Here is a 27,600-nt window from a genome sequence, read left to right on the forward strand (position 1 = left end):
CGACTGAATCCTTTCCTGGGGACCGGGAAATGCCCCGTGTGCCCAAGCGGCTCCTTGTGCCACGTTCACCAGGGCTGCACCCACCAGTGCTCCAGCCCGGCCCCCGATGTCACCGCATCCCCCCGGTGTCACCATGGCTGCCTGTCCCCTCGGTGTCACCGCATCCCCTCGGTGTCACCATGGCTGCCTGTCCCCTCGGTGTCACCCCATCCCCTCGGTGTCACCCCATCCCCTCGGTGTCACCATGGCTGCCTGTCCCCTCGGTGTCACCCCATCCCCTCAGTGCCACCCCATCCCTCGGTGTCACTGTGGCTCCCTGTCCCCTCAGTGTCACCCTGTCCCCTCGCTGGGGCAGTGGCACGAGGCTCCATGTGCTGTCAGCACCTGGGAGTCCTGGGCTTCGATTTAGCAGCCGGAGACGTGCAGGAGGCAGCCGGCTTGATGTGCAATTTGCATTTTAATAAAGAAAGTTGTGTTTTTTCAGTAATTTGCATTTAAATCAACCGTGTTTCATAACCGAGCATCCCTCTTAAAGGGCTGCCCTGAGCTTCACCTGACTCGGGAAGGTGAGAGGAGACCTTCACTTGTCCCGAAAGCGGTGCTAATTGTGTCGCTCTCTTGCTGGCAGGCGGTGCCTGCCGACCCTCCCCGCATGGTTCAGGATGCCGGAGCCCCCCGGGTCCTCCCCGGTGCCGGCAGCGCCTGCGCAGCCCTGGCAGGAGGTGGCACACGGGGGACGAGGGGTTTGGAGGGGACCCTGAGCGACCGGAGCAGGAGCCCAGATCTGAGAACCAAGACCAGAGGGGAACAGAATGTCCGGGAATTGTAAGTTTTTAAACTGTTTTGGATGAACTGGAGGATTCTGTTTTTAACAAATTTGGAGCTTTTCTCCTTTCAGCTCCTCTTTGTGCTAAAACCGTTTGTGTTCCAGCACCAAACGCAGGATCTTGAAAAGAGATGGCCCTTGTGAGGCGAGCAAGGAGACGTTCTGTTCCGAGCGATGGACTCCTGCTGCTGCTGAGGGGTTTTCCATAAAAAGCCATTTTCCAGGGCCGGGCCCGCGGGGCCGCGTCGCTGGGTCTGGGGCAGAGCTGCTCCGGTCGTGGCTGCAGGGCAGGAGGCTCAGAGGTCAATGCTGCTGTTTAACGCTCCCCAGTGAGGTGGAAGCAGAGGGGACAGGGCTTGTCTCCTGCTCCAGCACCTCTGCCGGAGGCTTTGGGTGCAAGGGTCATGGGCTCATCCCACCCCAATTAACTCTCTCTCTCTATATATGTGTATGTAACCTGGACGTACTCAGTGCCGTCAGCAGCAGGGTCTCTGTCCAGGAGGCGATGGCCACCAAGCCGTGGCCCGGCTGCTCCCGCGTGTGCCGGGCGGGATGCGGAGCTGGCGCCGGGGCCGCGTCACCGCCGGGAAGGATGGGGCAGCGGGGGGGAGGCTGCGGAGCCGTGGGGATCGTTCAGGCTGACTTCTCCCAGCCTCTCCACTTGCGGAGCGTGTCACTAGCTGTGCAGTAGATGCGGAGTTTCATATCAATTTTCCATGATGCCAGGCCATAAATAAAGAAAATAAATGTTGCGACTGTTAATCAGTCGCTGCTCGCCCAAATGAGTTCCCCATACATTTTCCTGTTCTATAATTACTTGTCACCTATTGCGAGTTTGTAACTTCTCGCTCTGTGATTCTGTTGGGTGGCGCTTTCCCTGTTGACAGCATTAATCTGTCAGCTGTGCGTTGGTTTTTTGGTGAGTTTTGTTTTCCCAGGCAGAGTTAAAAACCCGTTAAAGGGCAGCAGGGGTTTCTTACGGGCTCCGGTTGGAGCTGTGGTTTAATGTCCGCCGGTACCTGGTGCGGTTTGTGCCCACAGAGACTTTTGGCAGGTGGCCGGTGACCGAAGCCGGTGTTGCCGCAGGTGCCGGAGCAGGTGCTGAGTGCTCTTTCCTTTTGCCGTCTCGTTTTCTGTCTGTTTCTGTGGTTTCTGGAGGCGCGGTGTCCCGCAGCGCTCGGTGTCCCGCAGCGCTCGGTGTCCCGCAGCGCTCGGTGTCCCGCAGCGCTCGGTGTCCCGCAGCGCTCGGTGTCCCGCAGCGCTCGGTGTCCTGCAGCGCTTGGTGTCCTGCAGCGCTCAGCGCCCGCGCCGCGCTCCCCGGGACCGGGTCGATGTCCCCGTGTTGCAGGTGGCAGCGGGGACGCGGACCCTCTGCATCAGCATCCCGGGCAGGAGCTGGGGCTGCCAACGGGGCAGGAGCCGCAGATCCCGTGAGCCAGCTCCTGCTGGCACCGCTGGAACAGATCGGTCTAATGGGGGAGAAACAGCCAAGTGCGACTGCTCAGCCAGGCCCCCGAGCTGGGACACAGAGCCGACTGCATCTCCCTTCCCTCGCACGGCGAAGAATCGTAATTACCCACCAAAGGGACAGACAGGCTGGAACGTGGAGCCGCCCCAGGGACCCGTATACGAGGGGGGAGGCTGCTGAGCTGGATTCGAGGGGCAGAGTGTAGGAAAACGAGCACAGGTTGGTGGGGAGCGTGTCCCGCGAGCCCCGCAGCGCTACCCACCGCGCTTTACATCCACCGAAACCTCCCTGTACCTTCGACTGCCTGGCGGCCTCTGCTTTGAAGCCAGAATAAAAGACTAAATTTCCAAAGCGGTAAAGGATAAAACACGATGGGGAGGTCGGTCTGCTCTCCAGGAGGAATAATAGGTCTGTTAGGTGAATGCATTTGCTGTGCACCCAGCCAAAACATTTCATTAGAACAACGGGGCTCCTCCCTCCCCGCTGATAAATGAACCCGTGCGGAGGGGCTGGAGCTGCCGGGGCTTTCGTTTGGGAAGCGGGGGCCGTGTGTCCCGCGGGGGGGCTGGTCCAGCGCAGGATGGGGCTGCTGAGCGCGATTCCCCCTGCCTTGGGTCTCCTTCCCCTGCGTGCTGGGGACACCCGACTTTCCTTCCAGAGGGACGGGGACACCCACCTTTTGCACCGGGGACACCCGCCTTTCCTTCCAGAGGAATGGGGACACCCGTCTTTCCTTCCAGAGGGATGGGGACACCCGCCTTTCCTTCCAGAGGGACGGGGACACCCGTCTTTCCTTCCAGAGGGACAGGGACACCCGCCTTTCCTTCCGGAGGGACAGGGACGCGGGGTTGTCACTGCAGACCAGGCTGAGCACTGAGCAGACTCAGTGCAGCCGCTGGAAAGGTGTTGTGGCAAGCCTAGTGCAGCCTCACATTCCTCCACAAATTAGTTATCAGGATAAATAATTATATATTAAGGCCATAGTGGATGCAAATGATTTAATTAATAATACAAGCTTCAAGAGTAATTTGCAATTTAAAGTGCTGTGTAAAAGCCCGGTATTAGCAATACTCATTTTTATTTATTAATTGCGGGCTCTCTCAGTCTCCGTGGTGAATAACTCCACATCTGCTCAGTTTTCAGTTGATCTCTGTGGCTCCGGAGACTCGCGGTGACCCCGTATGGGAGGTGCTGGGCTGCCCCCGGGCTGTGCCGGGTTCCCCCTCGGTCGCTGGACACCGGGGAATTCGGGCTGCGGCCTCACGGGTGGGTTTTGTTCGCTGCTTTAGCTCGCACCGCGGGCCGGGGGTGCCCTGTGGCTCTTTGGAGCTGTGTGTCACCGGAGGGCGCGTCGCCAGTGTCATCTACCCCCCCGAGTCACGTCTGGCTCCTCGTCAGCCTTTCCCGCTCGCTGCAAACCGCTCCCCGGGCACCGGAACGTTTCAGCGCGGGGACACGGCCGAGCCGAGCGGCACCCGCCCCTCACCGCCGCCGGGGAGCACGGCAGGTCAGGTTGGCAACGCTTAATGAATTGATTCAACTTGGTGAGCCAAAAAAGGGAGAGAGAGAGATTAAAAAGTTACAGGAGGAAATAAGATGGGATGCTGCCAGCGGTTGTGGCGGATGGTAAATCTCCTCTTTATTATTTCCAGAATCTGAAGTTTAAATAATTAAGCAGACTAAATGGTGGATGAATATTGTTTTCAAGTTTTGTTTATTGATCCTCAGAGGACAGATGTGCACAGAGGAAGCCGATTCTCCAGTGGTGTAAATCAGCGTAGGATCATTAACACGAACGGCATTTGAAGGAGATTTACAGCAGCTGAGTCTCCTCATTTTGGGTGGAAAATATGGAAGACTACGTAGATTTTAATAATTTTTTGTTCTGTCTTCTGTGCAATTCATTTATTTTCCCATTTAAAAGCGCATCAGGTTCTTTGTTTGCTTGGGTTTGGTTTGGTTTTGTTTATTTAATTTAGATACAGCGTGTTCATTCTTTCCCAAACGCAGATGAAATCCCAGTTCCCGGAGCAGCCCCGAGCGCCAGGCTGGAGGCACCAGGTCTTGGGGTGAGCACCTCGTGGGGTCTCCTGCTCTGAACGGCAGCTCCAGGCTCAGGCTCCGGGACCCCGCACCCCGGGGTCTCTGCCGCCGCGGAGCTGGGGCGCCGGGGTGGTTTTGGCAGAAGGAGATGGAGACAGCGGCTCCACGGCGGGAGCTGCGGAGGCCTGGGAGGAGCGGGGGCGTGTGAGCTGCTGTGAAGAGCGGGGCCAGCTGTGGAGACCAGGAGGTCAGTCAGGCTGACACCTGTAGGTAAATTAACCCAAGGGAAATGTGACGTGACGTGGGATTCCTGCAGAGTCCCAGTGTCACGAGCAGGGTTTCTCGTGCTCGAGAGGCCTGGAGCACGGGCGTGCGGCCGGGGGCGCGTCCGCTGTCACAGCTTCATTCTGCGCTGATGAGCCGGGCGGGCAGCGATTTTGTTCCATCAGGGAGCGTCTGGGGCGGCGGGAGCTTGGTTGGGCCCCTTCTCATCATCTGTTACCAGCCTGGAAATGACAAATCCAGCGGTGATTTGTAGCGGCTGCAGTGGAGCAGAAAAGCTGTTGACAGCTCTGATCCGTCGCCGCTGGATCTTTGCTGTGCTCCCTGGTGGGCTGTGTGGTGTTTAACCCGGGCGCCGGGCACCGCGCAGCCCCTCGCTCACCCGCGGGGGGACAGAACCGGGGAGAAAGGTGAAATTCCTGGTTTGAGGTGCAGACGAGGGGTTCGGGTGGGCGGGCGGTCCCCGCGCGCCTTTGCAGGAGGGGTTTGTGCGTTTGGGAGGAGCTGTGCATGGCGCTGAGTTTTGCTCCCGCACCCGCAGCCAGGGTGAGATTTTGTCCTTCGAAATGTCACTTGGTAACAGCAAGTAATGACAAACACTTATTGGTATTCTCCCTTCTCTCCCTCTGTGGGAGTAGATGGTATTGCTAAGTGACCGAATACTCCTTTGACCCTTGAAAATGCAGGAGTCATGTTTAATTCATGCCTCTTATTCGTAGGTTTGGGTTCCTCCGGTTCCCGTCCCACTGCACGGCTGCAGAGCAAGGGGGGCGTTTGGCCAGAGCGGCCTCGGGGCCGCGGCACCGGCTCCATGTGCACCCACGAGGGCTCCCGAGGCAGGAGACACGGCGAGTTTTCCTGGGACGTGTGACCCGCGCAGGACCGGGGACGTTGTCCTCCCTCCCAGCACGGCGCTGGTTAAAGCACTGGGATGCAGATTTGCTGTGGGCAAAGCATCGCAGCAAGGAAACGGAGAAGCAGCAAAGGGAGAGAACGGCAGCCTGGAGGAAGATAAAGGGTTAGAGAGGATGGCTGTGAGGAAAGCGATTAGAGGAAATGAAACATGGGCTGGAGATGGAGGCTGGGGAAGGATCTGGCCATACTGGTGCGAGGGGACATTGCAGAGGGGGAATCGCTCTCATTGCTGGACCGTGCAGCGTGGGAACCGCAGGACGGTGTCACACGGAGCAGGACGGCAGCACACGGAGCAGGACGGCGTCACGTGGAGCAGGACGGCAGCACATGGAGCAGGACGGCAGCACACGGAGCAGGAGGCTCACACGCCTCACAGCCCAGCCATAAACTCTGGCACTGGCACTGGTCTGGGCTGAAAGCAGCAGCACAAGAGCAGGGGCTGGAGGAGGCAGGAAGGTGTTGGTTCCTGCCCAGTGAAGCCCTGACGTACACACTTGATGGACACAAAAGAGCTTTCGGTAGAGCTCTTCTGCCTCTGAGTTTTCAGCCCGGTGATGGAATGTGCAGTCTGGACGGGCCTCTTCCCTCGGACAAACCTCTTGCGAGGGACAGACAACCTGAGGCGCCATCAGTTGCCTTGAACGCGGCAGCTCCTTCGTCAGGGAGGTGCTGTGGGAGCTGGGCCGGGATTCCCCGCCAGCCCCGCGTGCCGAGGGTGCTGCTGGGGGCAGCGCGCGGGGCCTGACCCCGGTTCTCCCCCCACTGCCCCTTTTCTTCTTAAAAAATAGGGAAGAATTAAATCCCATCAATGGCTTTAAAAAGCCAACTGAAAATGTCCTTTATTAAATTACCACCCTATTGATCTAGCAGTCATCCAAAAGGGGATTGATTGAGGACTTAAACAGACGCGCAGCCGGGCCAGACGTTCAATTAATGTGCATAAACGGGCAGTGGAGAAGCAATTTTCGGAGTAAGTCAAGCAAAAGATCAATCCTGTTTTGCCTTCCGTGCCAAAGTTGCTTCTGTATTTATTTTTATGTTATTTCATCTTTTTTTCCTCCTGTCCCTCTTAGGATAAGCACATCGATGAGAGGCAGAGCCCGCTGCTCCTGCAACGGTGATCTGCACCCCAGAGTCCCTGCAACGGTGATCTGCACCCCAGAGTCCCTGCTGGGGCTGATCTGCACCCCAGAGTCCCTGCTGGGGCTGATCTGCACCCCAGAGTCCCTGCAACGGTGATCTGCACCCCAGAGTCCCTGCTGGGGCTGATCTGCACCCCAGAGTCCCTGCTGGACAGACCCTGTGCCGGGTGTCCTGGGGCTGATCTGCACCCCAGGGTCCCTGCTGGACAGACCCTGTGCCGGGTGTCCTGGGGCTGATCTGCACCCCAGAGTCCCTGCTGGACAGACCCTGTGCCGGGTGTCCTGGGGCTGATCTGCACCCCAGAGTCCCTGCTGGACAGACCCTGTGCCGGGTGTCCTGGGGCTGATCTGCACCCCAGGGTCCCTGCTGGACAGACCCTGTGCTGGGTGTCCTGGGGCTGATCTGCACCCCAGAGTCCCTGCTGGACAGACCCTGTGCTGGGTGTCCTGGGGCCGCTCCTGCCCTGGGAGCAGCCCAAGCGCTTCCCTTCCCCAGGACAAACCCCCCAACCCCTTGGAACAGCTGCACAGCCCCTTCTTGACAGTAAATTTGGGGGGCAGGGGGAAAGAAGTGATTTATAGGTATAGTTGGGATTTTATTTGCATTTTAAATCACACTCTCTGCTAAACTAATGGACCCCCTATTTATAGATGACTCCAACATAAAGTGACTGCTAATTACTACAATTAATATAGCGTTAAAGGCTTGCCAGCCAACTCCACTGCAACTTGTATCGCCTACTCATTTTCAATTAAGGCACATTGACAAGTAAAATACGCAGTTATTAAGAGCAGAGCCCTGTTGTGTAATTACATTTTTCTAAGGTCATTAATCTCCTGCGAGATTCAGTTTTGCACCCAGTGGCCGGAGTGGGGTCAGTTTGGAGGGACAGCCCACGGGGGACATTTAGGGAACGCAAGAGAAGGGGACATACTCTTTCGCCCTCGTTGTGCCCCAGGTTGCGGGTGCACGTCCTCGGGTGGCCCCGGGGACCGTGGTGTCTGTGGCGGCGGGTGCCGCAGCCTGTCCCCTGTGTCCCCTCCATGCGGGAGCTCAGCCCCAGCAGCAGCGGCGCTTTTGGTGGTTGGTGCAATTTTGGCCGTGTGTCGGTAAAGGCGCTGCCAGCCATGGAGGAGGCAACCGGAGCAGAAGGAGAATAAATAAAGAAAAGTCAGTATAAAAAGAGGCTTAACCGCCAACAGACCAGCAAACAGGCGGAGCAGCGAAGGAGCATCGGCTCCTCGGAGCCGCCAGCAGCGGCTGGGGCAGTCATGCGCAAACATCGCGGCGTTCGCGCACACGCGGCGACAAGGTGTAGTGCTGCGGTTATAATGAGGACAGACACGGGGTTCACACCTCGGAGCCGACGCTTTGGCTGGGAGCCCGGAGCCGGGGCTGGTGGCCGATGTGTGCGACGGGGCCGACCTCGCTGCCCCAGCCCCGGGGTGGCTGGGAGCCGTGCTGTATGGGGTTTGGTTTTGGTGGAGCTGAAGCTGCTCTGAGCCCGCTCTCCTGCCTCGGTCCATGGTTTTGTCTCTGGCCGCTCTGGGGTTCCGCGCCTCCCCTGGCTCCCCGGGCGCTTCCTGAGCCAGGACTGTGTGCCACGGCAGCTGCTCAGCCGTGTCTAGTCCGGGATTACCGCTGATTCCTGTAACTCCGGGCTGTAAGCGCCCAGCACGGCCGCAGCACAGCCCAGCGGTAAATCTGCGGGCCCTTGTTTGCCTCCAGCTCTACCGAGAGCACGAAGAGCAGCCGGGGCGCGTGCGGGGACTGGAGATGTCTGAGGGCTCCCTGGGGTTTGGGCCTCGGGCACCTTTCTGGCTCCTGCCCGGGGTAACAAACGCCGGCTGGGTTCCTTTGCTGTTCAGATCCTTGCGAAGGGCGAACGCGGGGCGCCTGCAGGGCCGGCGCTGTGGGACGGGGCCGCTGCAGCAGCCGGGGGTCAGGTTTACTCCGATTTATGGCTCTTTCGAGGAAGCCTCTAGGAGAGATGCCTTTTGCCCACTAAATTACCAACACGTCTCTCCTGTCCCCAGGGCTCAGCTCCGTGGCGTGACTGACACAGAAGCGTTCCAGTTCCAGCGCTGGAGACCGAGAGACCAACGAGCCGTTTGCCAGGAAATTATCCTTTGAGATTCCTCCTCTCTCCGGTCGGTTTAATTGGGTGAGCTCGGGGTGGCTTTAATTGCTCGGCTCAACACGCGGCTTCACCCTCTGCTCTCTTTATGTCTCCAATCTCTCTCCTTCCCCCTCCTTCTTCCCGGCACCATTGATCTTCCTCTCCTACAGCATCTCCCCATGTTTTTTCCCCAGTATCTCTTGGAAATGGTGACAGGCCGAAGCTGTTTGGGTCCTCACAGCTGACACGCTCGTTAAGGCTCCGGTGCGTCCCGGGGCGATGAACTGCGCGGGGATGCCCTGGGCCGCCCGTGGGGCGCGCGGTGGCGCGGCTGCCGTTGTTCTGAGCTGTTTGGTGGCGGTGGTGACGTGCGGTGGGATGGGGACTGTGTGTGCATTGAGCCGCCGCGCGGCCGGTGTCCCCAGCCGTGTCCCAGCGTGGGCCGAGGCTGCAGCAGGGCTGGTGGTGGGGCGGTTTGTACCGTGGGTCAGATCCGTGTCTGAATGTTACGTGGTGTTTGGAAATGGGAGCGGATAATCAGGTCTGCTCCCTGGCCAGCAAACAGCAGATTTGTGGCTCGCTCGTGGTCCCCAAGTGCCCAGCACGAGCATCCCAGCGGCACCGCGATGAATAAGGGATAATTTAAAATGGCAGCTGAAGTCCAAATTCTGTTTGCAATAAATACATAAACCAGTTAAAAAGAAATTGATTAGCCAAGGATATCCTCTTAACACTCTTTAAACTCTAACATCTGTTTGCAATAAATAATTCAGCGGGTAGATATTAACGAGGAGGCCGGGCACGGCGGGGGGGCTGCGCAGGGGCTGCACGGGGACACGGGGCACAGCCCGGGGGCACAGCCCGGGGGCACAGCCCGGGGGGCAAAGCCTGGGGGGCACAGCCCGGGGGGCAAAGCCTGGGGGGCACAGCCCGGGGGGCACAGCCCGGGGGCACAGCCCGGTGCAGCTGCACACGTGTTTCCTGGCGTATCCCTGTCCTGCTGCGGGATCCCGGGGAGCAGGGGGCCCAGTCCCCCCGCCCTGGCTGTGGCAGCAGAACCGGCTCTCACAGCCTGCTAATTGTTGGGTTTCTCCTTTTTTAATGAGCGCTCGCAGCTGCTGTGCCCGACGCGCGAGGGGCTGCTCCTGGCACCCTTCCCGAGCCCGGCGCCGTGTCCCCGCGCAGCCGGAGGAGCCAGCTGGAGTCGGACCAAGGCTGGAGTGAGTAACGCACTGGGGAGACTGGGGGGCACTGGCAGCTCTGGGTGGGGGGCAGGGATGAGGGACAGATCCACTGGGACCCAACGCTCCAGTCCCCGCTGCTCCATCCTCCAGTCCCCGCTGCTCCATCCTCTGCCAAAACAGCTCCCAGAGCTCCTGAGGCCACGACGAGGTTCTTCTCCTATTAATCAGCCCCTCCTGTCGGTGTCTGCCCAGGAATTAAACCCATTTGTCACTGCTGTCTGTTCCCGTGTGCTCGCGATGGCCCCACAGCCTGTCTGTCCCCGCGTCCTCAGCACCGCACGCCTTATCCTGTCTCTGGCTGCTTAGAAACGTCCCGGGGCACGCACGGAGTGATTCCTTCTGGTCTCCACCCAAGCTGGGACCCCCCGCACCAGCCGTGGTCGGGCAGCCCCTGAGCCCAGCACTCGCTGACGCTGCAGGGCTGAGCCAGGCTGAGACCACCCCTCTGCTCTCCCAGAGCCCACCGGCAGATGCCAACGAGCCTCTTACATCCTCCCTTTCCCAGGGCTGAAGTGGTCGTTCTGCAGCCGATCCTGAGCCCCCCAGGCCGGGAGCATCGCTGGCAAGCACCGGGTCCCTTCATCCGGCATCCCCGTGCTCTGCTGCCTCGCCACGCTGGCTCAGACGCCGCTTGCAGCACAGCCCCTGGGAACAGTCCCCTGGAGCCAGCGAGAGCTGCTCGTTAATTAGCCTCCGTTACTCCCGAGCATCCCCTGCAATAACACACAGCTCCTGCCTTTTAACTGCCTACGAGTAATCGCTCAGGCTCCAATAGAAAGGGAAGGAACAAGCCCTTGGTCGCATTGTTTGCAATAATTTTCCTGGCTGTTAACCTGCTCCCATGCTCCTAATTTTTCTCGGCGAAGCCCCGGGTGCGATGGGGAAGGACGGGAGCCAAGCGCGGCTCCGGTGCCGCTGCTGACTCGCCGCCAGCACGTTCCGCGGGTCCCGTTCCTCCCAGCCCGTTCCATGCGCTGGTTTTAAGGGCATGGAGGGTGCAGCCACGTGGGTCTGCGCAAGGGAGGCCTCTCACTTACATCGGGCTACAAATTCCAATGGAAAAGGATGGAAAACAGGATTGACTGTGATTGGGGTTTTTGTGTTAGTCCTAGGAATCCTGTATCAGCCTCAGAAAGGCACTCGCTGCCCCTAAACATCTTGTAGTGCAAGGAAAACATCCTTCAGCCCTGTCTGAGCTGTCAGCCTGGCAGGAAATTCCCAAGGAGCCGCTCTTTTCTTCTCTTGTTGCCTGTAAATCCCTGACACACTTAACGCCTGCCTGCTGATCGGGAGCTGACGCCGGAGCCCCGAATAAACCTGCTGCAACGCTCCGGCTTAGCGTGCCGGGTGTAATGTTCTTAGCCAGCCTCATCGCAGCAAATCTCCATATTTCTCAGGGATAAACACTCACCTCTCCTCCCTTTGCCTTCTACTTTATGGCTGATTTTCCACCACGGGTGTGTGTGGGGCTGTAGTTGCTGGCGGGATGCTGGGGCCGCTAGAGGGGTCTTTGTTTCGCCGTACCCCCTCTTGCGCACCCTGCGTGGTTTGCAGACAGCCCTGTCTTTCAAGGGCAATGCTTCTGCAAAGCCACAAGCTGGGAAGCCCCTGAGCACCTTTCGGCTGGGCTGGTCCTGGCGGTGGGACAGGAGGCGCTGGCCAGGCTGGCGGTGAGTGCCGGCTGCACCGCGGGCACGGCAGTGCTGGGAGGGGATGCCGGTGTCCCCGGTGGGACAGGAGGCGCTGGTCAGGCTGGCGGTGAGTACCGGCTGTGACGGCTACACCGTGGGCACAGCAGTACCAGGAGGGGATCCTGGTGTCCCCAGTGGGACAGGAGGTGTTGGCCAGGGTTGGCAGTGAGTGCTGGCTGCACCGCGGGCACGGCAGCGCCGGGAGGGGATCCCGGTGTCACCGCACCGAGCGGCCCCGTGGTGGTGCCAGGGGCCGTTCTGGGCGCTGCAGCTCCTCTGCAGGTCCCTCCCAGGGTCCGGGGTCTCTTGTGCCAGCTCAGGCAGGGGCTGCTCGGTTTGACACCGATTCACATGCATTCCCAGTGCTGCCTTTTGGATTTCAGGTGCAAAGGGAGCGGAGTCGCCCCCCGCCCACACCGCTGCCCCGAGCTGCTGCTGCTGCAGAAGAACCAGCAGGACTGGAAAGCCACGCACAGCGGAGAGGCTGCGCCAAAACAGGGCCCAGGCCAGCGAGCTCAGGGCCACCCGGGCTCAAACACGAGTGGTGCTGTAAGAGGAGGTGCTGGGCAGGGTGCGCTCACAGCTCGCAGCCCCGTCTGGGTGCAGAGGTGGGTGGAGAAGGGAAAGGAGACGGTGGAGGGGAGAGATAGGGGAGCTGGTGGGGGAGGAGGCACGGGCAGGATTGTTCCTAAAGCACTGAGCGGGGGGAATGAGAATGTAGATCACCAGAATTGGCGAGGGACAGGCCATAAAGCAAAAATAAAAAGGTATTATAATTTATGATGCACAGTAAAAATATCCTGGGAACTGGGTTATGAAGAAGAATTCATTCTCTCGCCAACTCTGCGTATCCTTAAAGATGATAAATGACATTATGATTCTTCCTTGTATCCGAGAGCTGGAGAATTCACTCCACCTTGGAGCTCTGTCCGTGTCCCCTCTGTGCCCGTCCTGCCCCCCAAAGCCAAGAGCTGCCGAGCCGGACCCGCCATGGTCCCCCCACGGGGAGGGACCCCCAGACCTGGCTGGGTTATGGCTCTGGGGCGCGGTGCCCGGGGGGTGCGGTGCGTGTGTGTCACAGGGCTGGGGCCAGGACTTCTGCCACCACTTCTGGGGGCCGTTTGTCCCCCCGTCCCCAGTTGCAGATCCTCCTGCCCGTCTGGGTGGCTGCTGGCGTCCTTTGCATGGTGTGGATAGCGTCCCAGTGTCTCCAGGTGCCACAGCAGAGCTGAGCGGAGGAGCCCCCGCACCCCCACCCCGTGCAGGGTGCACGTTCGGGGCGAGTGGGAGAAATTCCCTTTGTCACCCAGAGCCGTGTGGCCTTTGAACCCGGCCCAGGCAGGTGAGGACCAGGGCCAGGAGCTGGGTTGGCCTTTACCCAGCTGAACGCTGCGGAGCAAGGTGTAAATGTGGATTAGTTGTTCACAAGGTGGATTTAAAGAGTTAGGAGAGAATTGAAGCCAAAACTTCCTTTAAAGCGCACAGGCAGCCTTGGCATCTCTTCCCTCCCCTCCGCACAAAGCCAGCCCGCTGGGTTGCTGCTTTGATAAGAGCCCTTGATGCCTCCGTGCCTCCAGGCACCGAATAAAGGGTTTAATTACCCGCTGCCAGGCCCGCGCTGCTGACGGCCGGGGTGCTCCTGCCCACACCGCGGAAGGAAAAGCTTCCTGCAGAGCAGCCCAGCCCGGTCCGTCTGCAGGAGCCGCTGCTGCTCCGGGCGCTCGGCACAGCCCCCGCTCCCCCTGGTGCGCTCCGGGGCAGGGGGTCCCTCTGTCCCAGGGCACTGGGTCCCTCTGTCCCAGGGCACTGGGTCTCTCTGTCCCCGGGCGGTGGGTCCCTCTGTCCCCGGGCACTGGGTCCCTCTGTCCCCAGGTGGTGGGTCCCTCTGTCCCCGGGCACTGGGTCCCTCTGTCCCAGGGCACTGGGTCCCTCTGTCCCCGGGTGGTGGGTCCCTCTGTCCCAGGGCACTGGGTCCCTCTGTCCCCAGGTGGTGGGTCCCTCTGTCCCAGGGCACTGGGTCCCTCTGTCCCAGGGCGGTGGGTCCCTCTGTCCCAGGGCACTGGGTCCCTCTGTCCCCAGGTGGTGGGTCCCTCTGTCCCAGGGTGGTGTGTCCATCTGCCCCAGGGCACTGGGTCCCTCTGTCCCCTGTGTGGTGGGTCCCTCTGTCCCTGGGCTGTGGGTTCCTCTACTCGCTCACTTCTAGAGAAGCATGGTGAGCTGGGAACCGGTGCTGAGGTGGAGGGTGGGGACCAGTCCCATCGGTAACGGCTAAAGAGGGAGTGAGTAATAAACAGGGATGGTGGATATTTGGCAAGATAAATGGTGCACAGAAAATACGCTGCTTGCAAACTTTGTGGGGATAAAAATGATTTGAAGAGATGCCGTCAAGATAAAAATCATATCTGTTCAAGAACAACTCCTCACAAGTGTTATTAATAGTACCCGAGATTGGTACACTGGGAAGGACTTTAAAATATTGCGTTTGCTTTTGCTGTCGGCGCTGCCTGGTTCGGCTCCTGGTGTGCGCTTGGCCGAGCAGCGCGGGGACCCCGGCCAGGTTTTGGGGGTGAGGTGCCGGGCAGGCCAGCCCCGCCTCCCCCAGTTCAGCTCCTCAGCACCCCCGGGGCCGTGGGTTTGGGTGCAGCCGCGTTTCTCCACCCTGTGCTCCAGCCGTGAGCGTCCCCTGCACCCCCAGCTGCCCCTGCGTGGTGGCACTTTGGGGGGCGCTTTGCTGTGGCCACCCTGACGTCGATGCTCTGGACTCTTGCACAGAGCACCCCCCATACCCCATAACAGCAGCCGGGGGGGCACATCAGTGAGAGGCTCCAGCTGCTGCGTTCGCTGCACCCTGGGAGGCTGCACTTTGCTGGGATGAAAGGCTCCTCCAGCATCACAGGCCCCCTCGGGGGTGTTTAATTACCGGCTGTGATCCACTTGTCTCCTCAGCTTCTCTTTGCCAACATCAAGGTGCCGCTCAGCCGGGTCCCCCGTCCCACTCCTCAGCTCCATCGCTGCGGTTCCCGCTGCCACGCGGGGATGGGGACACGGGGAGGGATGTGCTGAGGTCGAGCTTTGCTCAGCACGCTGCTTGCTCGTTCTGCCCCTTCCCAAAGACCCCGATGTCCCCATCTGTCCCCTCTCCACTGCTTAGCCCTCTGCAGAACTTGTGCCTGCGCAGCCCCAGCCTCTCCCCCTGACACCCCCAGTCCTCTCTGTGCACCCGGGCACACATTGCACCCCTCCTCTCCTGCAGCTCCGTGCGTCCTGCAGCTCCGTGCGTCCTGCAGCTCCGTGTGTCCTGCAGCTCCGTGCGTCCTGCAGCTCCGTGTGTCCTGCAGCTCTGTGCGTCCTGCAGCTCCGTGTGTCCTGCAGCTCCATGCATCCTGCAGCTCCGTGTGTCCTGCAGCTCCATGCATCCTGCAGCTCCATGCATCCTGCAGCTCCGTGCGTCCTGCAGCTCCGTGCGTCCCTCTGTCCCCTTAGCCCCCAGCCCCGTCCTCGCTGCCATTCTCTGGGCTCCTTCCCAGCACCTGACACCTTTCAGCCTGCTGAGGATTCATTGCGCTGCCTGGGCTGCCGGCGCTGCGGAACAGGGGGATCGCTGCTGTATTTTAAGCCGATTGGTTTGAAAGCTGTGAAAGCAGAACTGAGAATTTAATGGCACGTTAAATATACGGCTGATTGTTAGGTCCAATTTTGATTTCAAAGCAAATACGGGCTTGGGAATTAAGGATGAAGATGAGTTTCACTATGAGGTAAATAAAAATTAACTGATGGTCATATAAATATACCTGCGTATTAAAAGCGGGCATGTGGTTTTTGAAATACACTCAGTTAGACAAGCGAGAGTTTGGGGTTATTTTTATTAAAAGCTTCATAAACATGGCAAAATTTCGAGGACTTACAAACAATAAAAACACGCCCAGCTCCAGTATCTACCTCCGCATGTTTATGGCTCTTTAGAGCTCCTTGCACAAAGTAAAAGCACCGCCACAAATTAAGGCAGTTGCTTGTGCTGCCTCTTGTCCCCGGTCTGTGCAGGTGACTGAGCCCTGCCCGGGGTGAGGGGACAGCAGGGGACAGCAGGGAGTCCCTGGGGACGGTCCCGGGCTCCCCGCGGGATGGAGAGGTTCCCAAGCTGGGAAATGGAGTGGAACGGAGTAATTACAGGAATTAATTAGTGAGGGCTGTCCCTTGGATGCAAGTCCCTGGGCGCGGGTGCAGTTGAGCGTCATCCCCGATGATGCTCCCGCAGGGTCCGTTCACACCCGGGTGCTGGAGCGGGACAGGTGCTTCCCGGCCAGCCCCGCGCTGGCGTTTGTGTTGCTGGAGCACAAACGTGAAATGATGACATTGGGCTAGACCAGGTTTTACCAGCTGAACCCGGTGCTGGTTTGGGTACCGCGCGGGAGTCAGGACAGCGAACCCCAGCACGGAGGGTCCTGCCCAGCCGAGACTCAGCTTAGTCCAGAGCAACAGCCCTGGAGTGAGGAGGAGGGAGAGAGGGAGACAAAATGAGAGAAAGCAAGCTCCTGCTTCAGGGAACAGTCGCCTCTGATTGTTACCAAACTTCTTGCAAGCATGAAACAACAAAGAAGTGAAACGTGGAGATAATTAAGGACATAATTGTAAACACACAACTGCTTAATTAAGCTTTTCCTCTTTAAACCTGACAGAATCTGCTTACAAGGTGTGAGTGGGAGGGGAGGCTGCCCATATGCTGGGCCATCTGCACCACGGGCGGGAGGCGAAAGCTCAGAGCAGCCAGAGGAGGAGGATGAGGATGCTCCGGGTGGGGAAAAGAGCATCGCGGCCCTGATCTGCCCCGCTCCCACGCGAGTCCCTGCCGGGTGGCACCGGCACGTCCCCATCTCCCTTCAGCTGCTGGAAAGTGTGGAGCCACCCCAGCTTTGAGCTCCTCTCTCTCTTTTCCTCATTTGTGGGATGTGGGGGATGAGGATGAACAGACAGCAAAGATGAGTAAGTGGGAGAAAAAGGGAGGGGGACACCTGGCCCAGGCTCCTTCGTTCTGGGATTCAAATTGAAGCCATAATGCTGTTAGGGACATGATTCTGAGTTTATGAACATGTTATTTGTATTGATTTATCCCTGCAGCCCTCAAGTCTTCTGAAAAATAATGACGTGAAAGGGCAAGGGCGGGATCCCGGAACGCGTGTCCTCAGCAGCAGCGAGCGGTAGGGGATGGCGAGCCCAGCAGCGCCAGGCGCCTCCTGGAGAGCATGGGGAGCCGGGGGAGCCCCGTGGGCTGGGGCTGAGCAGCCACAGCTGGGGCTCTGCCCTTGGCAAGGGCTGGACGGGCCATGGGGGTTTGCAGGGAGAGGAGCTGCTGAAGCTGGGGGGGGGGCCTGGGACTGGTGGGTGCTCCTCTGGGCTCTGGTGGAGCCTGCACAGGAGACCCAAGCGATGGTTTGGCGCTTGTCCCTTCCGCTGAGCCTGAGCGCTTCCCACCGTGAGCGCTGGAGGCGAGTGGTTTGGTGCAAGCTGAGTTTGGCTCCCGCAGCCGCTTTAATTCGGCGCCGTCCCTGCCAGCGGGGCTGTCGGCAGGGCCATCGCTCATCCGCCTGGGTTCGCTGCGGCCCACGCGCGCCTGCTCTTATCTCACTGTTTATTGCCGTAAATTATTGCAGTCGGAAGGGCTGACTCAGCACTGGAGGCTGGGGGAGATTTTTATGCGTCCATCAAAGCGATGAGCCCCGCTCCCGGCGGCGTTTGTCGCCGGCTGTGTCACCTTGCGCTGGGCTCACGTCTGCGCTGGCACCGCCGGCGGCTGCTGCGCGAGCGACTTGTGCCGCGCTGGGGCTGCGCGGAGTGGGGCAAAACTCGGGGTGTGGCTTGGTTTTTGGGGGTGCTCTGAGAGCTCAGGCCTGAGCGAGTCAGCACTGGGGCTGCGCGGTGGTTCAAGGAGCACCGTTGTCTTCAGGCACCGCAGAAAATCCCTCGTTTTGGGGAAACGTGGCTTGTCCCCAGCGCCGCGGTGCCTGTCCTGCGCGGGGCCAGCCCCCACTGGGGACGCGTCCCCCTCTGCGGGTGCCGTGGCCACGTCTGCTGGGGTCCCAGGGAGGGGGAAGTTGTGTTTGTGCATTTGTTCCCCTTTAATTCGCCGGAGCGCTGCGGAGGCCTGCTAATGAAGTGTTGAAGATGGATTGTGGCCGGGTTGTGTTACACGGGGCTCACGGGATAGTTAATTACCTTGGGAAGCTCGAATGCAATGAATTCTTCATAAAGCAAAAGCCAACAGTGAATTATTCATTATCCATTTATCAGGGGCGGCTGTGATAAACCCTCTGGGGCAGGGGCTGGGTGGGGGTTCCCTTCCCCAGCCATGGGGCAGAGGTGGACCTGCTCATGTCCCCATGGCTGTGGGACCCACCAGGGCAGGGACCCCACTGGGCTCCTCCGGGGGGCAATTTGGGGGATCCATTCCCTAAGGCTTTGCTGGGTTTGCTCGGTTGTGCGCTGAGAGGCAGCAGCACCTGAAAAATCCAGCGAAGGGCTGGAAAGGGGACTGGAGACAGCGAGGGAGCCGGGGGCACCTCCCTGCACGGGGAGAGCAGCGCGGGTCGGCTGCAGCGGAGCGCCACGTGTTCCCCGAAAGGACACGCGCTGGCCCCCCACAAACTCGAACCCAGGCGGCAGCTTGGCCGGGGGGCAGGGACGCTGCGGGGACGCTGTGGGGACGCTGCGGGGATGGGGGAGGCAGGCTTGGAGCCCAGCACCAGGCAGAGAGGTGTTTACAGGCACCTGCCCAGCTAATTGGCTTGACATGTTCTACCCAGGGAGGAATTAAGATCCATTCTGAGCTCTGAATTGTGCCTAAGGAGCAAAACCCAGGGAAAGGAGCAGTGGTGGGATCCTCAGACCGCAGGTGACGCGAGGGGCTGGACGGGCTGTAAATCCCGCAGGGCTGGATGGCGCCTGAGCGGGGACGGGGCTGTCCCATCCCGGCTGCCACAAGGAATGGGATTTGCTGCCATCTACCTCTGCCACGCTCCACGGGCTGCCCGTGGGGCTGGGGCTGCTCCTGGGAGAGCCAAACCGGCCCGAGCTGAGACCGGGACGGGGCTGGGAGTCTCGTGGGCGGTGCTGTGGCTCCTGCTCTCGTCCCCGCGCTGTTCCTGAGCCAGCCCAGCCGGCTGCCCTGCCCCTGGCTCCCGCTGCCCTCCCTGCTCCACATCCAGCCCTTCATCTGGCACCGGCAGGGCAGCCCACGCTGCACATCTGGCAGGGCACATCTGGCTGGGATATTCCCCCGAAGCTCCTGTTAATCCTGCTCCTCGCCGTGTCTCGCCCTGTGGATGGAGACACGGCAGGATTGGGATGTCCCGGTCCTGTCCCTCCTGTGGCATCAGCTCTGCCGCAGCGCCTTAGCGCCTCCTCAGCACCAGCCCGGCAGCAGCGCCCAGCCCGGCAGCAGCGCCCAGCCCGGCAGCAGCGCCCAGCCCGGCAGCAGCGCCCAGCCCGCGCCGTCCTCCCTTTCTGTGCTCAATTTGTACTTCTGTGTTATCCCCCGAAATCTCTGCTCCTGCTGATGTTCTCCAGACCTTAAAGAATATTTAACCACCTGTTAAATTATTTATCCCTCTGAGGTTTCATGCACTCAGGACAACTCGCAGGCCTCCTGGAGAATTAACTGGAGCCATAAATCAAAGAGACGTTTGAGAAATTTCCCGCTGCTCGTGCTGCTGGTGGCCCGGCCCCTGAAATGCCGCTTGCAGGTTGGGAGCCGGGTGCTGCCACTTGCTGCTGTTACTTGTTTAGGAGCTTGTTAAATTTAGAAGTTAAACAGGCTCCGGGAAATGGATGAGGCGCGCCGGGTGCCGGCTGCGTGCGGGACTGGGCGGCTGCCGCCCCCCATGCTCCTCGGTAGCGTGGGTGTTTTCCAGGTTTTGCAAAGGGCGGCCATCGGTGCGGCTGCGGGCGGGAGGCCCCGTGGGCAGGGACAGCGATGCTGCCGGGGGGCAGAGGGGACGGTGACGCTGGAGCCGCTGCACCTGCACAAAGCACGGGGACGCGCCTGGTCCCCCCAGGGGCTCTTGGGGGCCCTGGGCCTGTGAAAGGCTGGTGGCTTTACCTGTTGCCTTGCACAGGACGTTTTTGGGTGCGCGCAGCAGCAGCAGCCCTGCTCAGGCGTGCGTGCAAAAGCTGTTTGGGGCAGGGGACAGATCCTGGCGCTCTGACGTCTCTTTGCAGCATCATATGGAGTGAAATGTGTTTGAGTGGCCTCGGGCAGGGCCTCTCGGTGCAGTCTGTTCGTGGCACTGCGGGATCCTCTGGGCCGATGCCAGGTGGCACCCGCGGGCTGCGCTGCGAGGACCTTCCCGTCTTTCTGAAAATCCCACAGATTGCCCCGCGCCCCGCGGGCTGCAGCTCGCTTCTCCCCGCGGCTCCTGCGTTTCCACAGCTGTTTTCTGTGCTTTCCATTGCCTGAACGCTACTGATTGCGTTGCGGGTGAGTCGGGGGCGTCTCTCCCATCCGCTCCGTGCCCAGCAGAGGGGACGCGGTGGTGCCTGGGACGCAGCTGCAAAGCCCTGAGCCCACCTCCCCTAATAAACCGAGTAACGTGGCTGCCCCAGTGATGGGGCAAAGCTGCAGGCGGACCCCAGAGAGGGCTTTTCCCCAGCCTCTGCAGCCTGCCCGGCTCCATCCTGCGCTGCATCCCCTCAGCAATGAGAATTCTGGTTTATCGGCTCTGCCTGGCGGGCAGCGATGCACCGAGGGAGGGAGGGACTGCAGCAGCCAGCGGAGAGCCGGGAAAGCGCTAGGTAATAGAGGTATTTATTAAAGGAGGGAGGAAATTTATATGCTATTCCTGCTTCTCCAGCTCTCAGTCATTGCCAAGGGGAGAGGAGGAGTGGGCAGCTCGCGCAGGAAATAGCCAGAAGTCTGTTTTCTGCCCATTTGTCAGTCTGATGAACAAGAAAAATACAGGCGGTGTTGACGAAGGAGAAATGGAGAGTCTGGAGGAGGCTGGTGTGCCCCTCCACGGCCGTGCGCAGCGGGAGCCCCGGGCTGGGGGACCCGCGGCGGTGCGTTGGTGGCAGGAGCTGGGAATGGGGACATGGGGAGAAGAGCGGGTGGGTGGGTGGGTGGGAGGAGGCAGGAGAAGGGGCTGTGGGGAGGAGCGAAGGAGCTTTGGGGGGCGGGCTGGGGTGCGGGTGCTCTCGCCATCACCAGCACCCATGCGTCTCCCCTTTGCCAGGCCCCCCCGCCTGGTGTTTTGTCTGAAGTACTTGGCATCTCCCGGAGAAGAGCACTAGGGAGTAAATACCCAGCAAGCATTAAGTGCTAATAATTCCCTACTTTTATTTGCAGTTATCCACCTACATGAAAGAGGCTGGGTTTTTGCTGACACTTTCTTGCTGGGGATTGAATGCTGCCTGAATCATCCATCCAGGGCCATTTGTTCATAAAAGTAAGGAATTGCTCTTTGAATCCTTTTATTGCTGCTAAGGTGACGCAGGCAGCGGTGATGGATTCGAAGAGCCGGTGCTGGGGAGCGGCACAAATGTGGCTTCGTGCCCCCTCCTTGGGGTCTCTGGGGGTCTCTGGGCTCAGCCCATGGAGAAGCGGCTGCTGGGGCCATGCAGTGTCCCCCGGCACCGGAAACCGCGCCCTCTCCGGGCTGTGACCCCTGGGCTGTCCCTGGGCCGGTGTTTCGGGGCAGGGTCTGTGTCTGTGCCACCGGGTTCTTGAGCAGGCACCGCGGGACAAGGACCAGGGAACAGCCCCTCGCCGAGCTCGTCCTGCTCCCCGCGGATGTCTCCACATTAGCCATGTTATTAACTACAAGCTGCTTTTCCCCAACTGCTGCTTGTGCAGACGATAACTGATCTAAAATGAATTGAGCCCATTACTGCGGTTTTCCGAAGCAGCCGACGGCCGCGCTCGGGTGCGGAGCAGCGAGCCCAGCTGCAGCGGGTGAGAGGCAGACGCTGGAACGCCCTTTGGGCCCGGGTTTCCAGCTGTCTGTTTCCCGGCTGCTTTCCTCGACGGCGTCTGAGCTCGGGGGCACCGGGCCCGCCGAGCAACCTGAGGCCAAGGATGCTGGAGAGGGTGACGGCGCCAGCTCTGGGTGCGGCTCCCTGCTGCAAATGAGGGGTGCAGGAGTGGGACGGGTGCGGGTGGTCCAAGGGCTCCTGATGTGCTGCTCCTGCCCCCGGGTAGGTGGTCGAAGGGTTATTTCATAGCCGTGCCAAGCCGGCCTCCTATGCCCACGAAATTAATCAAATTGTGAAGAACACATAATTGTCATTGGATGTCTCCTCCTTGGAATATGAGGAACTTCAGTGAGAAGGAGCCATAACGAAGGTGGATTGAAGCTTAACTGTGTGAAAATGGGTGAAGGAATCTCAAATCAGGTTGACATTTGTCTGGTTTTTATTCTGTATCCCCATCCCAGGTGTGAGCCTTGGCCTCCCGCTGGTTTTGAGCGCTCTGGACCCAAAGAGGAGGGAGAAAACCTGAGAAGGGGCAGGTGTGTGCCCGGGGGGGCGGCGGCCCCGGCAGCAAATGCGCTCGGGGTCAATCGCTCGGGGTCACTCGGGATCGCTCTCCAGCGCCCGGTAACGAATTCCCTGACACAGGGAACAGTTTTCCCTGACTCTGCCAATTCCTGAACGACGCTGACTCCAGGGGCCGCGTGGGGAGGGGAACCTGAACTCTGCAGAAAGCTCTGCTGGAGCTTTAGTTAAAGCTGCGTGGGGAATGCTTAAATATTAAAGGCCGGAAAGATATTGTCTGGTGCAGGCTGGGCAGCAATGGCCGCAGCGCAGGCGCTGGCTCCGGCTGCCCCTCTGAACCCCTTTGCAGCTCCAGCTCACGGCGCTGCCCGCCCCGGGTCCCCTTTCCCGTGGGTTTCCCGATGGCTCCGGGCTGGGGTCTCCAACAGCACCAACTGTGTTTCCCCAGCCGGACCCCAGCATCTTGCCAACACAGCCCGAGAGGAAGGACAGGGACTGAGCATCTGTGATTTTCTCTGTGCTGCTTCTGTTTATTTATTATTCTTTAATCCCTACTGCTTGCCTGTAGAAGCCCTTGCGCTGACACCAGATGGCTTATTTATAAAATATGTACAGGAAAGCGCTGGGGTACCGGTCCCACCCCCAGGGTTGATGCGAAGGTCTGGCCGGCAGCAGCGGAGGTGAGAGAGGAGAAAGAAAGAGCTGAGAAAGACAGAGACCTCAGAGTACGTGAGCAAATATTTACAGGTTCCAAGACAAAAAAATACACCGACAGTGTTGTCTTGGGGATGCAGGGAGCTGGGCTGGAAGCGCAGCCCGCGCGCGGCTCCGTTTGTGGTGTGATTTACAAGGGCTGTGTGGGCATCGGTCTCCAGGGCTGTGCCGCGGTGGGGGTGCAGCCCTGGTGACCCCGCTGGGCGCTGGGGCCGCTCCGGCCCGGGCTGGTGCTGCCGGGGCTTCTGCGGCGGTGCTTTGGTGGAACCGGGGCAGCCGCTGTGCTGAGCTGTGGCGAGTGGGGCGATGGCGGCAGGGAGCGTGTTCTGGGGAGCAGAGCGTTGGAGGCGGGGGTTTCCCCTTGGCCACTGCTGTGGAACACGCTGGGAACAGAGCAGGGGGTTTGCTGGCCCAGGGCCAGTCCCCAAAAGCTCTGGGAGCTGGGGAAGGGACCGGGGTGCCCTGCGGGGTGGCTGTGTCGGGGCTGGGGGGCCGTGTTTGCACGGGGCCGTGTTTGCACCAGCCCGTGAGCGTGCTGAGGGGGACGGGGATGGGGGTGCTGCCGCAGTGGGTGCCCAGCGAGGTGTGGGGGGGTGTTGGTGCACAAGGAGGGGCCGCGTGAAGTGAGACTGGGGGTGTCTGGGTGTCTGTCTCGGTCCCCGAGCGCGCTGGGTCACCCCAGTTCAAACTGTCCATGGTCTATGCAGGTGATACTTGGCTGGAGGAGACAGAGGAGACCTCGGTTTTGCTCTGGGATACGGTGGAGGAGACATCATCATCCCCAAAGGGGTTCTTGCCGCAGCAGATTGTGGTGATCATGCAGTTGCGGAACTGAAGGAGGGAGGAAAACAGAGACCAATGGCACCGGGGGCCAGCAGCGACGCGCTGCGGTGCCAACGGCCCCAAGAGCGCCCGAGCTGGCCGCGGTCACTTGCGGGGAGGAGGAAGGTGCCTGCGGTGACCCCGGGTAAGCCAAGGTAAAGGGTCGCCGTGCATGGCATGGGGCATCTCACCTGCTTGTTCATGAGGACGTAGATGATGGGGTTGTAGAGGGAGGAGCTCTTGGAGAAGAAGGCAGGCACGGCCATGAGCGTGGCGGTGAAGTCCGCGCCCTTGTTGGTGAAGATCCAGAACGCCACCACGGCGTAGGGCGTCCAGGCCAGCATGAACCCCAGCACCATGAGGATCACCATCCGCGTCACCTCCTTCTCGGCCTTCTGGGTCGTGGCCGACTCCTGCTGCTGGGCGGCTGCCTGCGGGCGGGGGGCGGCGAGGGCACCCCGGGTCACCAACCCCCCCGCCCGAGCCACCCGAGCCACCCGCCCCGTCCCCTCCCAGTGTTACCTCTCGGACTTTGCAGATGAGGCGCCCGTAGGAGAAGAAAATGACCACGACTGGGATGATGAAGTGGATGATGAACATGTAGAGGACGTAGGACTCGTTGTGGTAGTCGGGGTTGTGGGTGTAGTAGTCGGGCCCGCAGGAGCACTGCATCCCCTCGGGCATGTATCTGCGGGAGAAAGGTCGGGGTCTGCACCTGGGGCCACCGCGGGGGGCTCAGCCCAGGGGCCCAGTTCCCGGAGGGTGGGGATGCTGAGGAGGGGCGGGTGCGTTTTGGGTGAGCCCTCTGTGCCCCGCAGACCCGGCTGCGTGGGCTCCGCAGCGTGCGGGTCCTTCGGGGCTGGGATGAGCCGTGCAGCCGTGGTGGGGCTGACAGCTGAGGTCCCGTCTGTTCTGACTGCCCCGCTGCCTCTGACCTGCAGCCCAGTGTCAGCGCTGAGCCCCAAACGCATCTCCCGTCTCCTGGGGTGTTTGCTGGGCAGCGGGGCTGCGCTGAGCACCCTTGCGCCCACCTGGACCAGCCGAAGAGCGGGGGAGCGGCGCAGGAAAAGGCCATTATCCAGGTGAAAGCGATGCCCATCATGGCGTGGGACGCGGAGAAGCGGAAGTTTCCCATGGGTTTGCAGACCACGATGTAGCGCTCGATGGCCAGGACGACCAGGGACCACAGAGCGACCTGACCTGCAGGAGGGAGAGAACAAGAGAGCGTAGGGTGGAGGTAAGAGCTGCTCCGGGCTCGATCTTCCATTCGTGGTCGCAGCAAAGAGCGGAGGGCTGGGATCATCAAGGGATAACCAGCATCCCGGTGAATAACTGAGAATCGCCCGGCTGTAACGAGCAGCTCTGGGAGCCGAGGGAGCGTCTGCTGCCGCGGGACGCTGGCGGCGGAGGAGGGGATCGTGACGGATCCTTAATAATTTAGAAATCAAGGGGGTGAATTCCACCTGGGTGTGAGGAAGCACGATTTCCGGCAAAGATGCCAGATGTGCCCAAACCTGTTGATGCCTTTAAATGTGTATTTCGTGAGCCTCCCGCCGGTGCCGGATCAGGGGGAGGTGTGTGTGGGAGGCTGTGTGGGTGGGCATGCCCGCACATGTATTTATAAGGGATAATTAAACTTCAGGGGATTGGGAGCGTTTAGTCGGTGCTGTAAGCCTGCTAATGCCCCCAGCTGGGATAATCTGCTGATAACTACACCCTGCGCCGGGATTCGCGCAGACCTGCTGCTCGCGCTGCTGCTGCATCAAACCTTCCTCCCTGGTCCTTCACCAGACACGAGCTCGGAGGGGCCGGCAGCGCTGCCGGCAAGCCCGCGGCTCGCTGGATCAGGAACGGTGCAGGCTCTGTGATCTTCTGGCACTGATACTGGTTCCTCAGTCCTTGGCTTAGATCAGGACATTTAGCTTTGCTTTTGTCTGGCAGGACATCCATCCTTTTTGGTTTTTATTTTCAGATCAGCATCATTGTGGGAAATTGCCCCGTTTAGGGGGAACACAACCCGGAGTCCTTGCCGTGGTTATGGATCCCTGCAGCGAGGCTGGGCGGGCGTCAGAGCCGCCACGCGGTGCCGCGTGGGCCCGCCTGGCTGCGTGGGCACCGCTGCAAAGTGCGTTTTCCTGTTTAGCACGGGGCGTTCTGGGGGCGTTAGCGCTTCTCGTGGCCCTGAGAAATGAGGTAAGCGGCTCCCGAGGGCACCAGATCGGTGCAACTGGGACAAGAGCTGCTGCAGCGCCCGCTGCCCCCGGTTCTGCGCAAACCCCCACCCGCCTCCCGTCCACGCTGCTGCTCTCCTGGGCTCCCGAGCTGCCGCCTCTTGCGTTTGGCTCCAGATGAGTGGGGCCCCTCTCCTTGTCTCCCCCCCCACGCCCGTACCCCATGCGGGGCCTCTCTCCCAAGGGGTGTCTGTTCCCCCGAACCTTCCCCAACACTCCACCTTGTCCCAGAAAGGGAAGCATTTTGGCAAAGATGCTTGACGTGGTTTCAAGGCCATGTTTGTCCCCAGCAGCCGTGCACCCTCGGTGTGACACCCCCAGGCACACGCTGGGCCGTGCGGGCAGATCCCCCCGGGTTTGGTCCTGCAAACGAGGATCCCTTCCCAGGCCCCCTCGTGGCCCCTTGCAGCCGCCCCGCTTGCTGTGAGATGCTGCTCCTCAGCACCCAGATCAAACCTGCGTTAATCTCTTCCCATCCCCACCGCAGGGAAGCAGCGCTTTGCATGGCGAGCTCTGCCCCGCACACCGCGCTGCGGCACCGCGGTGGCACGCGAGGTGGCTTTCTGGAGAAGGTGCTGCACGCACCGCCACCATCGCAGTGCGATGAAGGGACGGAATGGGGCTCCTAAAGCCCTGGAGATCGCCCCGCCAACCTCCCGCCCCACGGCATTACCTCCCAGCGTGGCGAAGAAGCCCTCGATGGCACAGCCGACGGGCCCGAAGACGAAGTAGCCGTTCCAGGCGGTGTAGAAAGTGACGGTGAAGCCAAAACAGGCCATGAAGAGGTCGGCCACCGCCAAGTTGACCAAGATGTAGTTGAGCGGCTGCCGGAGCTTCTTGTGTTTGAAGGTGACCAGGAGGGTGAGGAGGTTGATGGGCAGACCGGTGGAGATGAGGAAGAAGATGTAGCAGCACACGACGCGGTATTTCCAGGGCTCGGCCAGGTAGTACTGGGGGTACTCGAAGGGGCTTCGCACCACCCCTGTCTTGTTGGACATAGGCACGTAGAAGTTGATACCTTCCGTCCCGTTCATCCTGCCAGTGGTACGGCAGTTGCTTTGCTTTAAGGGTGTTTGTTTAAAGCAAATGCTCTGATTTTTCTAAGGAATTTTCCTTCAACCCCAATTAAAAAAGAAGTAGTCCCGCCCCCCCAATGTGGAAAAATACCCAGCTAAAGGGTCCTCCCCCCTCCAAAAGTGACAGAATAAGCAAGAAGAGCAGTGGATCGCGGGGGACGGGAGGCGGTCGCTGCCCTGCTCCGTGCCCAGGGCCGCGGTGCCCGGGGAGGTTTTATACCCTGGGGCCTCGATGAGGGAGCGCGGGGGGAGGCTGGATTAGGGGCTCGGCTAACTTCCAGTGACAAGGGCAACGGGATTGAGAGGGGCTGATGGTCTAAGCACCCTCTAAGCAGCCAGTTGGCCCCAAAACCTGCATTAAAGCGTATTAATTGCCATTAAGTGTTTAATGTTGTTTAAGGGGTTGGGGGAGGAACGGACGGGGGTGGGGGGCCCTTTGGAAGAGGGGCGGAGGCAGGAGGAGCGGGTGGGCTGGCGAGCGGCTGCTTTGGGTGATGGCTGGGGAAGGGGCCTGTGCGTGGGTCCGCGTGGGTCACAGCCCGTG

General features: G+C 60.3%; 2 protein-coding genes and 2 long non-coding RNA genes across 5 annotated transcripts in view; 3 read left to right on the forward strand and 1 right to left on the reverse strand.

The window, feature by feature from the left end:
• LOC139829534 (uncharacterized) overlaps positions 1 to 1,608 on the forward strand; it is a 40,395-nt gene extending 38,787 nt beyond the window's left edge. Inside the window, exons 4-5 of the mRNA XM_071817584.1 lie at positions 629 to 825; positions 932 to 1,608. Coding sequence (XP_071673685.1) covers positions 629 to 825; positions 932 to 1,517 — 783 coding nt within the window. The 3' untranslated portion in view covers positions 1,518 to 1,608. The remainder of the gene's footprint in view (positions 1 to 628; positions 826 to 931) is intronic.
• Positions 1,609 to 2,897: 1,289 nt separating this feature from the next.
• LOC139829535 (uncharacterized) lies at positions 2,898 to 9,584 on the forward strand. 2 transcript variants are annotated; one of them, XR_011742047.1, is made up of 4 exons: positions 2,898 to 5,029; positions 5,339 to 6,504; positions 6,608 to 6,769; positions 8,714 to 9,584. It is a non-coding gene; the product is annotated as an uncharacterized lncRNA (long non-coding RNA). The 2 variants fall into 2 exon arrangements; XR_011742046.1 differs by lacking the exon at positions 8,714 to 9,584 and having other exon boundaries at positions 6,608 to 8,015.
• A 239-nt stretch (positions 9,585 to 9,823) lies between these two features.
• Positions 9,824 to 24,439, forward strand: LOC139829582 (uncharacterized). Its single transcript, XR_011742108.1, has 6 exons — positions 9,824 to 10,016; positions 12,115 to 12,339; positions 21,066 to 21,165; positions 22,153 to 22,227; positions 22,829 to 22,938; positions 23,635 to 24,439. It is a non-coding gene; the product is annotated as an uncharacterized lncRNA (long non-coding RNA).
• On the reverse strand, positions 23,521 to 27,014 carry LOC136110744 (green-sensitive opsin). Its single transcript, XM_065854358.2, has 5 exons — positions 26,654 to 27,014; positions 24,781 to 24,949; positions 24,272 to 24,437; positions 23,941 to 24,180; positions 23,521 to 23,758 (listed from the first exon to the last, which is right to left on the reverse strand). The coding sequence occupies exons 1-5, from the start codon at positions 27,012 to 27,014 to the stop codon at positions 23,627 to 23,629; spliced, it is 1,068 nt and encodes a 355-aa protein (XP_065710430.1). The 3' UTR covers positions 23,521 to 23,626.
• Positions 27,015 to 27,600: the final 586 nt, after the last annotated feature.

Source organism: Patagioenas fasciata, chromosome 21 (assembly GCF_037038585.1).
Source record: "Patagioenas fasciata isolate bPatFas1 chromosome 21, bPatFas1.hap1, whole genome shotgun sequence".
Classification (NCBI taxonomy): domain Eukaryota; kingdom Metazoa; phylum Chordata; class Aves; order Columbiformes; family Columbidae; genus Patagioenas; species Patagioenas fasciata.

Excerpts from the sequence above, each read along its gene's own strand:
- LOC136110744 (XM_065854358.2), bottom strand. The coding sequence starts at position 27,014 with ATGAACGGGACGGAAGGTATCAACTTCTACGTGCCTATGTCCAACAAG. Across the intron at positions 24,950-26,653 it reads CTTCTTCGCCACGCTGGGAG|GTCAGGTCGCTCTGTGGTCC; the intron begins GTAATGCCGTGG and ends TCCCTCCTGCAG. Across the intron at positions 23,759-23,940 it reads ACGTCCTCATGAACAAGCAG|TTCCGCAACTGCATGATCAC; the intron begins GTGAGATGCCCC and ends TCCCTCCTTCAG.